The 17105-nt window shown below is 35.5% G+C and overlaps 1 protein-coding gene across 3 annotated transcripts in view; it reads right to left on the bottom strand.

Moving 5' to 3' along the window:
- The window catches only part of LOC130723121 (uncharacterized), a 32105-nt gene that overhangs the window by 14812 nt on the left and 188 nt on the right, over positions 1-17105 (bottom strand). The window contains exons 2-22 of one of the 3 annotated variants that reach the window (XM_057574074.1): positions 16667-17020; positions 16478-16573; positions 16166-16347; positions 14849-15119; positions 14700-14767; positions 14034-14103; positions 13595-13951; positions 11776-11855; positions 11605-11656; positions 10536-10689; positions 10309-10396; positions 8968-9070; positions 8805-8898; positions 6320-6417; positions 5071-5253; positions 4198-4449; positions 3451-3546; positions 3277-3371; positions 3100-3163; positions 2928-3012; positions 203-276 (exon numbers count right to left, since the gene is read on the bottom strand). In XM_057574074.1, the coding sequence (XP_057430057.1) occupies positions 203-276; positions 2928-3012; positions 3100-3163; positions 3277-3371; positions 3451-3546; positions 4198-4449; positions 5071-5253; positions 6320-6417; positions 8805-8898; positions 8968-9070; positions 10309-10396; positions 10536-10689; positions 11605-11656; positions 11776-11855; positions 13595-13951; positions 14034-14103; positions 14700-14767; positions 14849-15119; positions 16166-16347; positions 16478-16573; positions 16667-16861 (2757 nt within the window). In that variant the 5' untranslated portion in view covers positions 16862-17020. The remainder of the gene's footprint in view (positions 1-202; positions 277-2927; positions 3013-3099; positions 3164-3276; positions 3372-3450; positions 3547-4197; positions 4450-5070; positions 5254-6319; positions 6418-8804; positions 8899-8967; positions 9071-10308; positions 10397-10535; positions 10690-11604; positions 11657-11775; positions 11856-13594; positions 13952-14033; positions 14104-14699; positions 14768-14848; positions 15120-16165; positions 16348-16477; positions 16574-16666; positions 17021-17105) is intronic. The other 2 variants (XM_057574075.1, XM_057574076.1) reach the window with 2 other exon arrangements.

Genomic DNA, 17105 nt, shown 5'->3' with positions numbered 1-17105 from the left:
CAATATATTCTCAACCAAATTTTATTCTTTATATTTATATTTGAACTTTCTATACCTTCTAGACTAAACTCTAAAAAAACAACACAAATAATCAATATAAGATTTATCTAATAAAGTAATAATCCTATGTTCACCATAGGTGAAATAGCAACTCAACATGAAACTTCAACCAAAGGAAATATAGAACATAAATCAAACCTACCTTGTCTCCATCCTCTGTAAGATGCAAAGCACATTCACTTAATGATAAAATCAGTTGGGGATTGCAGTTTGAACCTGGAACAAATATTAAAAACAAAGGAAACAAATAAAATAAATTGATTTCCAAAGAAATGATCCCTGTATTCATGACACGTATAATATATTCAAGGTATAAACAGAGCAAAAAGGAAGACATAGAATAAAATTGTATTTAGATAATATATTGCGTGTGATCTTACAAACGAGACAAAGCACTCACCTCCCTTATATTAATGGTAGACCCCTAATACTAAACAAATAGGTAAAATGTTAATCAAATAAGGATATAATGTTGAACTCGGGCTGACATAACCTCAAAAGCTAGCTCACAAGGTAAGGATTATCTAAGCTTTACATTGGCCAAATCTCTAGCAGGTGTGGGATCTCAAAACATTCCCTCACACCAAGGATTGAAGAACATCTGGGGCACGGAAATTATAGGACTGATTTTTTAATTGCATTTGGAAAGCTGCTAAGCAAGGTAGATTGCATTGCAAACCAGCAGGTCAAAATTGAATTTTGAACAGAAAACGGTAGCTCGATATTAGAGTATATGATAACTCTCTGTTATCTGTTATAATAATACATGTGTGTAGCTATTAGTAAGCTCAATAAGCTTGTGTTATAACTAATAGTGACATATGTATTTTTATAACAGATATAACTGAGAGTTATCATATACTCTAATACTCGATATCAGATCTAGGAAAGACTCCAATACCATCTTGATTTCAGACTAGGCCTAACCCAACCTACGAAACTAGCTCGACACAAGTAGATTGCCCTAGGAATTCAGCAGATTTATTGCACTAGTAAATCTACTAGCTGGTGGTTGACTTTTAGATTACTACAGGTGGCACAATGTCAGAATAAGGCTAGGCCTAACTCAACCTTAAAAGCTAACTCTTAAGGTGAATATTGAGAAAATCGCTCAGTATATTGTAATCCAGTTGTTAGTTAGCTAACTACAATTAGCTTTCTGTAACAGCTCGAGTTAAGAGTATTGTAATCTTAGATGGAATTCTGTTAGATTCTTTTTAAGATTCATTTGTTGAAAACTGTAAATGAGAAAACTGATTAACATTGATTGGTAAAAGCTACAGATACAAGAGATTACATCAATATTTATAGAAGAGCACTTAGCTTGTTGATCAAGCTAACAATCCTAACTGATTCTGTTATGACAGCTGTTATGACAGCTCAGCATAACTAACTATGACAGCTAATCATAACTAACACTATAGCTGACTGTATACACAGTCAGCAAGCTAACTAACAGTAGCTTCTCTTACACGTTACATAGTGTACTCTAATATCATTTCTGACTTAGTTCAGTTGTAAACACTATATAAGAGTATTCACTTGTACTCTTATTAATTCAATGAAATGAACTTCATTCAGAATATTTTCAATCCCTGTTTTTTCTCTGTTTCCAAACATGGTATCATGACACCATGACTTCCCCGAGCTCTTCCACTCCATCGCTGCCGGAGAAGTCGCATGAGAAACCTTCTCCGTCACGGGTGAAACCCACTGCACCGTTGAACTCTTCATCTCTTTCTCATTCGATCTCCATTAAGCTCGATGAGAAGAACTTACTTCCATGGCGGCAACAGGTTGAAGAAATTCTCCTCGGACAAAAGCTTCATCACTTTGCTATCAATCCAATTATTCCTCCGTGCTATCAGGTTTTCTCTGAATTTCACCCATCCTTTTGGGTTATTAAATCCCTGGCAACCAATGAGGTGCTGTTGCATGGAACATTAGGCTCAGATGGTCTCCTACAGGTTCTCTAATCTGTTGATTAATTCACTACAGTCTCTTTCCCCTGTTTCTACTTTTCAGGTTAATAATGCTTGTACACAAGTTACTACTTTTTCTGTTTGGCATTCAAGGTTAGGACATCCTAATCTTCATGCTCCCAAACTTGTAATATACCCGCTCTAAATAAAGGTGTTGTTGATTTTTTTCTGCCTGTTTTATTGGTAAGTCCCATAGATTACCTTCTTAGTCCTCAACAACCACTTTTACTTCTCCGTTGGAACTTGTTTTTAGTGACTTGTGGGACCTGCACGCATAGCTTCCACTAATGGTTTTTACTATTATGTCTCATTTGTAGATGCCTATACTTGTTATACTTGGCTGCATCTCCTCAAATCAAAATCTGAGACTTTTACTGTTTTTCAAAAGTTTAAAGCATTGGTTGAAACACAATTTGGAGTCAAAATTAAGACTCTTCAAACTCATTGGGGAGGAGAGTTTAGGCCACTAATTTTTTTTAAAGGATCTTGGTGTTGTTCAACGTTTAATATGTACACACACTCATCATCAGTATGGTGTGATGGAACGGAAAGCATATGCATGTGCCATGTGGTTGATGGTCTTACTCTTCTTGCCCATGCTTCTCTCCCTTACAAGTTTTGGGATCATGCTTTTCTCACTTCTATGTATCTTATAAATAGGAAACCAAGTAGTTCTATCAGTTTTGCTATTCCTTTTACCAAGCTGTTCAACAAGCAACCTAATTACACCTTTCTGCGTGTCTTTTGTATTCCTGTTTTCCACTCTTTCATCCTTACAACAATCATAAGTTTCAGTTTCATTCCAATATTGTGTTTTTCAGTCTCAACATATAGTATTGACACCTTATGGCTGACTATTCAATCAGAACATTAAATTAAACTCACTGGTATGTTTGAAAGGAAGAATTCCAACAAAGTGACAAATAGCATCACATATATTTGCCAATGCCCAAGAAGCTGTTATCCTCACCTGACATAAAGAAAATCTCTGAATTCCTGCTCAAGTAAAAAAGTGTCTATGACAAAGAATGGAATTTAAATTTTAAGTAGATCATACCGAGGATAGGGCATCTCGAGTGTTTATCTCAACAGCATTGATAAACTTGTCTAGTACCTCTGCACTACAGAGATTATTGAACTTTTTAGTTTTGCTATTGAATAATCTGATACAAAAGATTTAAAATTTTATCATCATAATATTGAGTATTGACACTACTACAAGTTTAACTATAACCTCTGACACACTTGTGGAAAACATGAAACGATACCAATGGCTCGACACGCAGCAGACCTCACTGATGGCACATTATCATGCACAGCAGCATGGACCTACAAAATGGTTGACAAAAAGAATATTAGTTTATTCAGCAGAATACACGGCATTGAGCATGCATTGACTCATACTTACTAAAGAAGACAAAATGAAGTCCTGCTTTTGCTTAGTGAAAGCAATGAACACTGAAGAAGTCATGCCCGCAAAACATGTAACTGATGCAGCTCTCACCTTCAAGGGAAACAAAAGGGACAGATAGAAATTAGTTCTGCATTCAGTATTATAATTTCTACAATAGATTTGCAAAAGAAAAAATTGAAGAAAAAGAAAGATAAGATATAGTCGAAAGTGTATTCAACAGGGAATTGAGAGGCGCTTAAGCATGTGCATAGTCGTAATCCTTTCTTTACATTTAAAAATAGAGCCTAATCATTTATGTTTGCAGAACAAACCTTATGCCCATTGTCACCCCCTAAAAAAATTACCTTCAAGCCCACGCATTAACTTTTAAGTACTCTTAATTTCTCACGGTTTCATGTGCATGCTGACCAGACATCAATCATCTAGACAAATTAAGACTTGATCAGCCAGATCATTACTTGGCATATCAATAATCTGCTTATATTAAGAACAAAGCATGCAACCGACCAAGGTTTTCCTTCTTTGGGTTTCTATTTTAATAATAGATTCAGTTTTATTTTATTTTCCAGTTTTAAATAATCAAAAAACACCAAAGAATATATATTCTTTTTTGACAAAACCAGTGTTAAAAACAAATAGATACAAGACATCTCAACAAAAATAGCTACGCAAGTTAACAAATGTGTTCTTGAATCAAGCGTTATAACATGAGGCAATATTTAAGGAAATGAAAAATCATACCAATGCAGAAGAGTGACATAATATAAGAGGCATGTGCTTCTCGATTGCCTCACACCATTGTTGAATTCCAGATTTACATTCTTCAGAGTTAATTACATCGTCCTCTCTGTACTCTAGTTCATAAGATGGAGCAGATGACACTTTCTTCATCCTAATGAAATCAGATGCAAAAGGAATATCCACCAATTTATCATCTGAAAGATCTTCTGTTCCTTGAAATCCAGACACAGCCCGAAGACACTCATCTAGAACCTTAAATTTTTACATAAGTTTATCACTACCAGAGAAAAGATGAAAATAACCGTAGCACTGAAATGAAACCATATGTTTGCCACAGTCTAGCAAAAATAATATTCAATAACAAAAAAAAGGATAGTCAAAGAAATTTAATGCCTTTTTAGGTTCAATAAACTAAGAATGTGGAAACAATGTTACATGAAAAAAAAATGGTACTAGCTCTTAAGCACTTGGGTCTGGCCCAATCTCAAAAACTAGCTAAAGGATAAGGATTGTTCTACCCTGTATAAGAACTTATTTGGTTATATCTAGAGTCAATGTGGGACCTTAGCACAAACATTAATAGGTGGCCCAATAAACATCTAGGATAAGGTCTGATCAGGCTTGCTAAACATCCTGAAAATTGTTTTTAGAAACAGAAAACAAAAACAAAAAACAAAAAACAAACATGCCATAAATAACCCCTATACTTCGACAGATGATATGGTAGATACCATGTGTACACGGCCTATAACATATGCCCTCTAATTGATTACCATTTAATCAATTAACAGAAAGGGGACTGAGAGGCAGCCTCAGGAAATACTAAGCATTTAAGAATCGTGAAGGAAAAACGAGGACGAGTGAAGTCAATACCTTAATAGCAGTTATAAGAACTTTTTCACTAATAAATGTAGTTGGGCTACCATCATGTTCACTTGACTGCTTTAAAGGAACTTCAGAGCATGCAATTCTAAGGAAGCCATACACAATCGCAGAAACTTGTTCCCAGCATGCATTCACTATGTTAGGGTAATTGTGGGATACAGCTTTAAGTGCCTGTAGAAGATTAATCAAAAGAGATAAACTACCATGAAGCATCCAACTTATTATTGAAAAATCATTAACTAAAACATATCAACCAATAATCATTGTTAGAATATAGAAAGATAGATAACATCTTAGACTAATTTCAAGCAATTAAGATTATGCTTAAGGATTGGTTCGTCATTTCAATATTTAATTAGGATTAATAGTTTTAATTAGTTTCTCTATGTCACTAATATTATGAGTCTACCATTACTACAAATAATGATAAGTGCTTTGTGTTTATTAGATCACACCCATTATGTTATATTAATACAATTTTATTCTGATTCCTTTTTCCTCCTTCTATATGTCAAAGACTAGGCTCCAAAAGATACTACTTGTATCTTGCCTTTGTTACGTGGTTTAATCTTTAAGATTTTATACAATTCAATTGTCTTTATTTCTTTTTCCTCTTTCTATACCTTAAAGATTAAACCTTGAAACTAAATCAATTATTATTTGTAAGTTTGAAAATAGTTATAGTTTAATTTTACCATGAGAAAATTACAAAGGCAAGATACAAATTTAGAGTTCAGAACCAACCACATTTACACTAACCTTAATCTTCAATTTTGCACTAAGCCATCAAATTTCAGTAACCTTTTACAGGAAGACCAATGACTTATACAAAACAGATGACAGTTACAATGCTTTAATGCAATATATCATCTTATATCAACTATACTGTTACAGGCTCACAGGACAGACAAATTCCATAAACCACGTACACCATCTCCAGTTATAGAGCTAATGTTGAACAGTAATGCTCCCTTTATACATGTAAAAACACCTAAACAGAACACACAAATATGCAATTTAACACTCAGAAATCTACGACAAAAATGTTGTTTTCTGACAAGATTACTGATAGGAACTGGATATGGTTGCTGAGTAATTGGAGAGACTCAACCACTCTCCCTAAGTCCCAAACCCCAAATGATCCAAAAGATAACAATACTCACCCTAAACTCTCTATTTATAGGAAACATGCCTCACTTACTAACCCACCCACTAATTAAGGGTGTCTAACAATTACCTGAAGGGCCTCAAGGCAAATGCTTTGGCAACTCCATTGCATTGAATATTCCAATAACAAATAAAGAACGCCTGACTTCTTTTCGGTCTCGATATAACCTGAAGGAAAGCCAAAAATTGCAGACATAAAGCCAAACTTATAGATAGCAATAGCCTGAGTCAAAAAACCAATTTGATCAATGGGATTGGGTATGATATTTATGAGATTAGAAGTGCACACTATCTTAGCATACACCTGATTGTATAGGATACTAGCCTAGGTTCTGTTAGAACTAACTAAAACTTAGTTATAGCTGTTTACAGCTGTCAGTTATGGCAGTTATTCTATACTTGTATACAATCAGGTGTATGCTAAGGTAGTGTACACTTATAGAGATTGAAGAGTTTCAAATAATTTTTATCAAAACAAACCAGTATTATTATTTTATTATGTAGCTACACATAAGATCTGCAATTCTGCATAGATCAGTCATCCTAATGAGTTAATGCTCATATTAGTTATAAGCCAAAAGAAAAGCAAAATTATATAGGCAAAGCATAGGAAACAGGTTTAGATTCTTGTCATCAAAGAATGTACTAGAGACAGTAGAGAAGACAAGTGCAGAAGTATATATGATGTCTGGTTTTTATAATGATGTGTAAGAAATGTAATATAAAATCATTCATGTTTCTTCAACAACAAGTTGAATTTCTGGGATAATTGGTTCATAAGTCATAACATGGTACCAGAGCCTCTACAACCAAGTGGACTAGAATATTGTGTGTAATCCTACAAAAGACAAAATACTTACCCTTACTTATAGTAATGGGTAGACTCCTAATTCTAGTTAAATAAGAAAACTAATTAAGACCCCAAATCCTAATTGAATGAGGAAATAAATTAACAAAACAAGAAAGTCAAGAAACCAATCTAAAGAATAATCTAAATTACCTTAATTACTATAATATGATTTAAGATATTATAAGATATCTTTTTCATATTCTAACAAGTTTCTTAACAAAGACCAAATTACAGGGACAGCCAGGTATAAAGGGAGCAATAGAATTTAAGGGCAAGAAAGGAGGAGCTGTTGATTGACCAGAACTGGTTGCTTCAACCTTAGAATCATCAGCAAGTGTGATACGGTGAGGTAAAGGATTGTGACAAATTTGAGGAAAGAGATGGTGTGGGTTTTCTTTCTGCTGTTAATTCCTATTCATTGAACCAATATTCATCATTCTACACATATTGTATCCTATAATTTCTCAAGATGAAAAATCTAATTGCCATATCATATAAAAAAAAATGGATACCAGTATTGTAACTATTAGCCTTGGTATAAGTCCCAGCCAATAACAGATAGAATAAAAACCTTGACATTCTAACAACCACTTTATTAAATCCCAAAACAAAACTTTAAGACCCGGCTGATGTAGGAGCTTTTTAGGATATTTTTAGTATTTTAGTATTTTTATTTATTTGTGGTTGGGTCTTTTAATTTGTAAATTTTATTTACTTTTGATTAGGATCTTTTTATTTTCATATTAGGATCTTTTTTATTTTCAGAATAGGATCATTTAATTTTAGAATAGAATATATTTAGTTTCATTAGGGTTTTCCTATTTCTCTATTTAAGCAGTTGTAAGGCATGAGCCATAGTAAGTTTTTGATTATTATAAAACGAAATTTCTCTCAATCTCTGGTGGATTCCAGTTTATCAACTCTGGTGGATTCCAGTTTATCAACTCTGGTGGATTCCAGTGTATTTTCTAGGGTTTTAGCGCTGGCTAACTCCCTTTCTGGTGGATTCCAGAAGCCTATTCTTTTTAGGATTTGCGCTTGCAACCCTAGTACGACTTCCGCTGCATCAAGTGGTATCAAAACAAAACAAAACTTTATTAAATCCCAAAACAAAACTTTAAGACCCGGCTCCCTAATAATAGCAACAGAATTAAAAAAAAGGGGGAAAAAAGCTGAGAGAGAGAGAGAGAGAGACTTGTTTCAGAGAGTTTTGCAAATAAATCTGAGTACAACTCAGGTATTTATAGAGATTCAAGATCCTTTTCCTAGAAGCTAAGGATAACAGAGTTTGTCAGAGATTCGGTTACATGGACTATAAACTTTCGTACAGCCGTCATAACTAAATACTGCTATGGTTATGATGTGACTAAGCAAACACTCCAATGCCAAACGCCATCAGTAACTTCGAAACAAATATCATTTAAAACACATTCACTATTATTTAGGTGTCATTATGTATCAAAATCAGTAAAAATAACCAACAAACTCAGAGATGAAAATTAAAATTTATATAAACACGCAAAAGATATGTAAAAACAAAAAACAAGAATGGATGAAACTTAATAAAAAATTATTAACATTTGAAGCAATGGATTATGAAACTGTTGGTCTCAATTTTAGACTAGTTCTTTAATTAAAATGATAACTTGAAAAAATAGTTTTAATATCAAGAGTACGCACTATTAAATATTAATAATATAGTTACCTGAAGAAACTTCATCACAGAGCATTTTCCTTACTTGAGCAGAGGATGGTGAGATAGACAGAGCTAATGTCAAACAACCAACAGCAGCAGCCTGCTAATATAGATTAATGTTATACATACATATTCCCCAAAGGGCCAGCAATACTTAGGACAATCAACTAACCAGCAGACTACTCTGGTCACTTTTGAACCAAAACCCTTCTTCAATCCTTGTCCTAAGAGATGTGATAACAGTAGGCAACAAATTTGGCGGCATTCTTGAATATCTGGCAAAACCATAATTTGAGCGCAGATTAGTAATTTACCACAACACACAAATAGATAAAAGATGGAAAATATTGTGTCAACAGCCAGCAAAGCATCCTAATCAGACTGCATTCAGAATAGGGAGAAATAAAAAACCACCAAAGTAACTCCTACCTAGAAATCATGAACCAAATATGGTGTGGTGTAATTAATGCATTTAAATGCTTAGCATATTTTAAGCATTATCAATGCATTGTTTGTACCTAACTGTCTTTGCCTATTTCCTGTATTTTTTAATGGCTTTTCCCTTTATCCTATATTTTTCACAATACAACCTTATGACTAATAACAGTATAGCATATAATACTCGAACGCATTGTATTTTATCTAAAAAGCTAGCCCTCAGTTTTGAGTTAGTTAGAGTTGGTTGTACAATTAGTTACTGACAGAACTAAATTCAGTTATCTTAGTATATATAAGCAATGTACTGCTTCATTGCAATAAATCAGATTCAGTTTTACATGACCCTCTCTTCATCTCATGAACTTTTTCTAAGTATCAAGAGCTTGAACACAGAGACCATGGCCAGCACCAGCTCTCCTCCCCCTGCGGTGGCAACTCCTTTAGTTTCCGCTTCTCAAGCGTTCTCTGATGCTGCATCTGCATCAACTTCATTTTCACACTATTTCCAAAAGGCTTGATGACAAGAACTTCTTGTTGTGGCAACAATAAATTGAACCAGTCAAAGCTGGTCATCGACTTCACATTTACCTAGTTAAGCCTCAAATTCTGGCGATGTGGATGTAACTTAAGTTCTAACATGACAACAAAACCATAAGGCACTTAAGGCAATGGGTTGTTTTAGGGTTTTTATCAGTTCCACCATATAGCGGAAAATAGAGCCGCTATGGCTGCTATTTCCTCTGTTTACGCTGCTACACTGAACTGCACCGCTAAGCAACAACTAGGAGCGGCCAATGATCACTACGGCACTATAGCGCCGCTATAGGGCGCTATTGACAACCCTGTAGGTAGCTGTTCAATTATAGATGGAAGGTTAACTTGCCAAAACTGATTATTATAGGGGTTGTCATTAATTAATCCCAGCAGTATTAGTTATACATTTATACTACCCTTTCGAACCTATTAAGGCAATTTAAATGACACCAAGAATCATTGGCTCCGTCCATAACAGCATAAAGAGAACTATGAGAAGTAATAAACAAAAGGACTCAAAAAGAGAAGCAGAGAAACTTACGGTGTAGATAGTATCACAAGCCTGAGGATCTTGAGCAACATTGCGAGCAATTTACCATGAGCTTCATTCATTATTAAGTAAAGAATGCCTACATTAGAGAAAAAAGAATGTAAAATAAATGAAAATTCAATAGAAAAAAGGCAAGACTCAAGAATTAAAAGAAAAGCAATAAAAAGTGTGTTTTAAACAACATTCTAATTTAATGAGATACTGCACGTTTTAGATACCTCTATGAAGTTCCAGTAAAATCTGCCCGAGGGAACTTGAAAGTGCTGTAAAAGATCCAAATTTGCTGGATTCCTTATACTCTGCAACTTGCAGGAAAATGGAAGAGGGACCATCCAACATGGCCACTAGAGTCGATGCAGATGCCATACGTGCCTAGATAACACGTAACCTTTTTCTTAGCTGGCAATATGACCCATAGCTCATTTTATTCTAAAATATAAAAATATGGGCTGAATAAAACCAACAGGCTGTGTCTGAGACACAATAGAAGAACAGGAGAAAATGGGAAAGTTCTCATTGAGGAGAAAATGCCAAAGGAAGAATGTGTTGGAGGAATGACTGTAGCAACATTGGAGCAGCACTTCCCCATCATATGATAAGTGGGGGCTGAGTGGTCACTCTCTTAAATTGTACCAATATTGGGATTGGCTCAATCTGAATGCAACTTTGTAGACCCTCTTAAAGGCACTGGTCTGCTGATTACATCTTGAGAATGATTTGGATCGACAAAGGGGGGGATCTGAAAACCCAAAAATTAAGAACTGGTATGATGGAAAAAACATTGACCTGACATTGGAGAAGCAGGAAATCATAGAAGTGGCAGAGGCACTAGATTCAAAAGCACTGGCCACCAAGAAGAGTGTGGATACGCCTGCAATGATGGTAGCAGCGATTATGAAGGAGGAGATTCAAAAGAAAGACGAAAGTGGCCTTGGAGATAACAAACCACTAAAGCACGACACGTCCTCTAAGTTATTTCGCTGTAGGCACATGTAGGAAAAGTAGAGTCTTGTGTGCCATTGAAGGTGGTCTCTAGACCATTACATGAAGCATAGAGTGGGTTTCAAAGAGGAATGAATAGATTTAACGAGCACTGATCAGAATAACTGTAACAAGCACCAATTACATCATAGGATATGTCTAAAACCTGAAAATCTTATTATACCTAAAAAATAAGACCATTAGATTTCAAATAGAAAACTGTGTTGGGAAAGCACTTAACACGAAGGTGAAACGTACAACAGAAATGAGGTAGCTACATACAAGTATCCACAATAGAGTCATTACCTTCCAACAAGGATCAAATAGCAAGCATGTCATTAAAGTTGCATCACGCATCCTATGAATATGACAGTCACACAATTAGAAAAAAACAAAACTAAGTCAAAAGGAGACTTAGGAGAGAAAGTTATGTAAAAGTCTGAATTCGTAAAAGAAAGAAGAATTCTCTGGCCATACCTTAGTTGCAGCACATCAGTGGTTGGCAAAAGCAGGGACCATTGCATAGAGAAAGATTTAGAATCAGCTTGGCAAAGATCCTTCCCACCCCAGCATTAAAAAAAGTTTCAAAAAAAACTCAGAATCAATCACTGATAACTTGTTAAGAAAGATTTAGTCAAATGATGGTAATCAATGGGGAAAAAATGCGCAGGAAAGCGTAACAGAAAAATGCATATTTGGAATCAGTAGTATTTCCATTAATAGTCAATCGCGGATCACGGCGTGTCGCGGATGACCCCCAAAAATGAAATCCCATACAAGGGAAGGCCGCTATTTGGCGCTATGGGCCGCGAATAGCGGGATTTCGCGGCCGCGATCCCGTCGCGGCAGGAGTCCGCTACGCTACGCGACAGTGCTATAGCGCCACTATCACGCGCTATCGATAACTAATTTCTTAATAAAAATGTTTGGAAACTTAAAAAGGGAAACAATTTTGTTGTACAACCAAAAACGTAAGGTTTCTGGTTAACCAAGATCTTTCTTCTCACTCTAACAAATAGAAAATTCAAAAGTAAAATAAATCTAGTATTGTGGCTTGCACCAGCCCCACAACTTGGGTCTTGACTTGGGTCCCCATCAGCCCCATAGGTGCCATATTCTAGGAGTCCAAACTATGTGGCAAATAAATCCCCTATTGAGAAGTCTCACATTGACTAGAGATATGGCCAAAATAGTCCTTATATGGTATTAGAGCTCATCATAGATCCGTGAAGTGGAGACCACCCATCTATGGGGCACCCGCAGATGTTCATTCCTACATATTCTAATACCCTCCGCTATCAATATGCGTGAGGGAGTGTGTTGAGAAGACCCACATTGACTAGAGATATGGCCAAAATAACCCTTATATATGGAAAGACAATCTTCACATCTTGAGCTAGCTTTTAGGGTAGAGTTAGGCCTCCCAAATTCTATTATCATCCTCTATCAATTGCGGGTTGAGGACTCCTTCCCCTTCTTAAAACTCAGATTCATATTTTTCATAGAGAAATTTCCTATCAACCACAGAACAAGATCAAACTTATACACTTCACAGAATAGTGATGATGCAGAATCAATTGCTCTCGATTTCTTTATATATCTATATATATATATATATATATATATATATTATATATCTTTATTTTCTCTAATTTTCCAAAGGCTTTTCATCAATTCATTCTCAAACAACCCTTATTTGTAGATTTGTTCTTCTCATGAAATTTCTTAGCATAACCCACCATCTCTAACAGGGGAATAGAGTCTTGACTGACTGGGTGTAGCTTTAGATCTACCCTCATTTATTCCTACAACCCATCCAAAAATAAGTAATAACCCTTTCAGGCACTCGGGGTCTGTACCATGCAGGAGCCAGCATACTACTCAAATAGCTCACAGTACTTTTCTATTGTAAGACTTCAAAAATTATCTAAAAACCATCAAGAAGTTAAGGGCAAAAAGGTAAAGATGATTTACAGTAGTATGAAAATGAATTAAAAATTGATTCCAAATTTTTTGAAACTGCATTATTGTTAGAATATAATATAAAAACATTCATGTGCCCCTTACCCAATAGCTTAAGCTTTTAGGATAATTGGTTATTTGACAGTTATCATAAATTGGCTACTCTACATCCTAGATATAAGCTCTTGACAAAAAAATTAATTCTGTAATAAGATACTGACAAAATTATCCTAGACTAAATTTCGGGCAAATCTAAAGTAACTACACTCTTAAGGATTTAAGTTCTCATAAAAACACATTACAAAAGTGAGCAGACTACATATTTGGAATTTACCTCTATGCAAATTATAGCAGCTACTCTAACTCTAGAGTTCTGCACTCTACCGCTCTCTTTAGCTGAACTGTCTCCATCACTAAAATCTGAATCTGAAGATGTAACATTAATAGTAGAAGATTCGTTATCACAGATATATTGGGAACACCTAGCTCTATTGTGCTTCACATCCCTTTTGCGCAAGTGTGGAGGTCTATAAGCACTACGATTTGACGTATTTAGTTGTTCCTTGGGTGCATTAGGACTCACATTACTAATATCCTTCTCCTCATGACCAACAAGCAGAGAAGTGCTTGATGTTCTGCCAGAAAGGCCATAAACTAAGAAGATTCGTAAAACCGCAACAAAAGCTGACACCTTCCAAAAAGAACAAAGGGTTACAATGGTTAAGGGTAAAATATATTCATTCGGTGTGTCAAAATAAAACTACTAAACTTACATGATCAGAAACAGAACATTTAGAATCACTAAGGATGAGATGCAGGCAGCACAGAAAAGATTCATAAAACCTGCAGAAAAGATGTGCCAGCAACTTGTAAGGAATGATGTATTGCCAAAGCATAAATTATTGTTTTCTACACAGATCTTCCAACTGAAGAAACTCATGGTAGAGAGAAAACAGAGTGACACGTGTTCTGAGTGAAAAGATTTCATTCTATTGAGTAATTGTGAGTATAAGTATTTCTAGAGAGGGAAAGCTTGCGTAGCAAGCTGAGCTAGAATAACTAACACTTAACAGTGTTGTGCTGTTAACCAGCTACAGCTGGCATGTGCCATGTGGAACACCATCACAACTAACTACTCTGTACAACTATAACAGTAAGTACAATTACAAAAGCAGAGAACATGATTACAAGAGTAAAAGTAGCTATACTTCTCTGTTGTACGGGCACTCCCGGTGAGTACAAGTATTTCTAGAGAGCTAAAATAACTAACACATAACTGCTGTTAACAAACTACAGCTGGCACGTGTCATGTGAGACAATAGCACACCGGCATTAACTGCTCAGTATAGTTACAACTACATCAGTGAGCAGAATTACAATAGCACATAGTACAATTACAACAGTGGAGCGTAGCTATGCTCTATCATAACACAGGTTACCTGGACATAACACTATCTTCCACAACTGGGGATTTTAATGCCAAGGTATCCATTGTTTTTCTGACCACCTATTTTTGAATCAACCAGTTAAAATATTTTGCTGGAACTAACATAAGAGAAAGAAAAAAAAATGCAGAAGTATTATATACCTCAAGCATTGATCTCCAGATATCAACTGGAAAGGATGACCCAGCTCTTGAGATTGCTTCACTGAGCATCTCAAAAGCTACTGTCTGCAGTTCACTTAAACTGATTTCAGGGGAAAATCTAAAATTAATCTCTGCAGATTTTTCTTGACATATTGATTGAGGAATCCGACATGACACACCGTGAGTGCTACCAATAACATCAAGTAGAAATTTAACTAGTATAGTATCTTCAGACAGCGACCATCCTCTATGAGATAAAGTAATTATACATCTGCACAAGGAGCAGATTTGTACAGTGTAAATAAAAAGTAAACCAAAGTTGCAAGGTATCAACAGCAAAACTCAATTTGGTAGAACAACATTATCGCATTTCAAGCAGTAGAGTTCAACTGTTAATTGCAGAAAATAATATTTGCCCGTTCATATTTTAAAACAGAAAATGACCATAACTTGAAATGCACAAATACAGATAGTTTAAAAAAATGAAATACAGAAGCATATTCAAATGATTTTAAAATATAATAATTGGTAAATTGTCAGTTTGAATAACTTCAAGAAAATAAATCCATAAGAGAAGGTTTCGAGTTTCTCTTTCATTTTCAGTTCCACGCAAGGTGGCACCACAAGGAAATGGATCATCTCAATTATTAAAAAAATTAACTATGTCAAGTTTTACCATCTAAGGATTGATTTCTGTGTACCTTATAATTAAAATTAAAATTAATGGTTAAATGGTTAAACTTGACATCGCCTTTTTTTAACAATTAAGAGGATCGATTCCCAGTGCCACACCTTTCGGGTGTGGAGCTCATTCTGGCCTATCATGACTGCCCCTGGCCACAAGGTGCTTCCTGTAGAGGAATTGAACCCCTACACTACACTATAAGTAAATTCCGCCAAACCACGGTTACAAGTTACAATAAACAATTAATAGCATATATTAATAATTAATAAAATTCATAAAACACAATTACAACAGTTCAGAATTTAAATCTCATAATACTAGAAAATAACGAATTCAGATTTCCACTATAGCCATTGCTTCATAACCCGTGTGATCAAGATCCTACTGCATATATTAAAAGTGACTGACCATATCATAAATATGATTTTAAATATGGACCGTCCGACCTTGATCAGAATCTGACGGGTCACTGAAGTGAATTTAAGAAAATGTGACTGCAAGTAAGCCGGATCCTAAAATAACCTACTGAAACTACGACTACAGCATAACAACTACCAAAAAAAAGGACAGGTCCATATAATGCCTACTCAAGATGCGTCAAGGATCGATTCTATTAAGAAGCATGAAAAAACCTGATAGCCTTCAAGCATTCAATAGCAGGAACTATCGTAGCAGCACCGCTAGTTCCAGTTAACTCATCACGATTAGCACCTTTTCGGAGAGAAAGATCTATCATCTTCCCAAAACAGTTAAGAACTCTACTGAAAGAGGATAAATTCATATCCATAGACACGCGACCACAAATATCATGGATCTGCGACAAGAACACAAGAAGAATAATCACTTCGCGAAATGATTTAAAAAAAAAAAATACTAACATTAACGAATTAAAGTAGCAAATTTACAAACAAAAGAACTGGAAACCAAGAAAGCAAAACCGATACCAAGCGTGATGCATGAGTATAGATATGACTACAATCGTCTTCATCGGAAGAAGTAGCAGCAACCAAATCCATCAAGAACAAAACGTCTGACAAAACCTGAAAGAAAATTTCAAACAGCAAATAGTAAGATCGATAATTAAGGGAAATGAGAAGAAAGCGAAGAATGCATTGGTGTGTTGAAGAAGATACCTCGTGAGAGGGAAGTTCGGTGGCGGCAGAAACCAGAGCATGAGAATGCGAGAAAATGAGATTCTGGAGCATTTGAGGAGTAGAAGAAGTGCGAGGAGGGGTCGTTAGGGTTTCATCCCTCAGCGACAGGAAGGAAGTCCTCCACGTCCTGACCAGTGGCGACGGCGCTGCTGCGCCGAATCCCGTTCCCGCCATGAGAGAAGAAACTGTCGCTAAACGGCGGTTGCTAGCTTCTTCTCGTCGCGCATGCCTTCGGTGGAAATCGATTCAGCAAACACTGCGAGCTTTTGCACTTAGAAGCTACAAGTTCAAACTCCATCTGAATCTGATGCCCTGACTTTTTGTCTGAAGCTCCTAAATATTTTAATTTAATTTTTACTAGATATGATAAATTGGCAAAATAAAAATTGAATAATGAAAAAAAAATTATCAAAAAAGA

The sequence above is a fragment of the Lotus japonicus genome, chromosome 6 (assembly GCF_012489685.1).
Source record: "Lotus japonicus ecotype B-129 chromosome 6, LjGifu_v1.2".
NCBI classification, from domain to species: domain Eukaryota; kingdom Viridiplantae; phylum Streptophyta; class Magnoliopsida; order Fabales; family Fabaceae; genus Lotus; species Lotus japonicus.
Note: the sequence above shows the minus strand (reverse complement) of the source record. Positions and strands in the feature narration are given on the sequence as shown.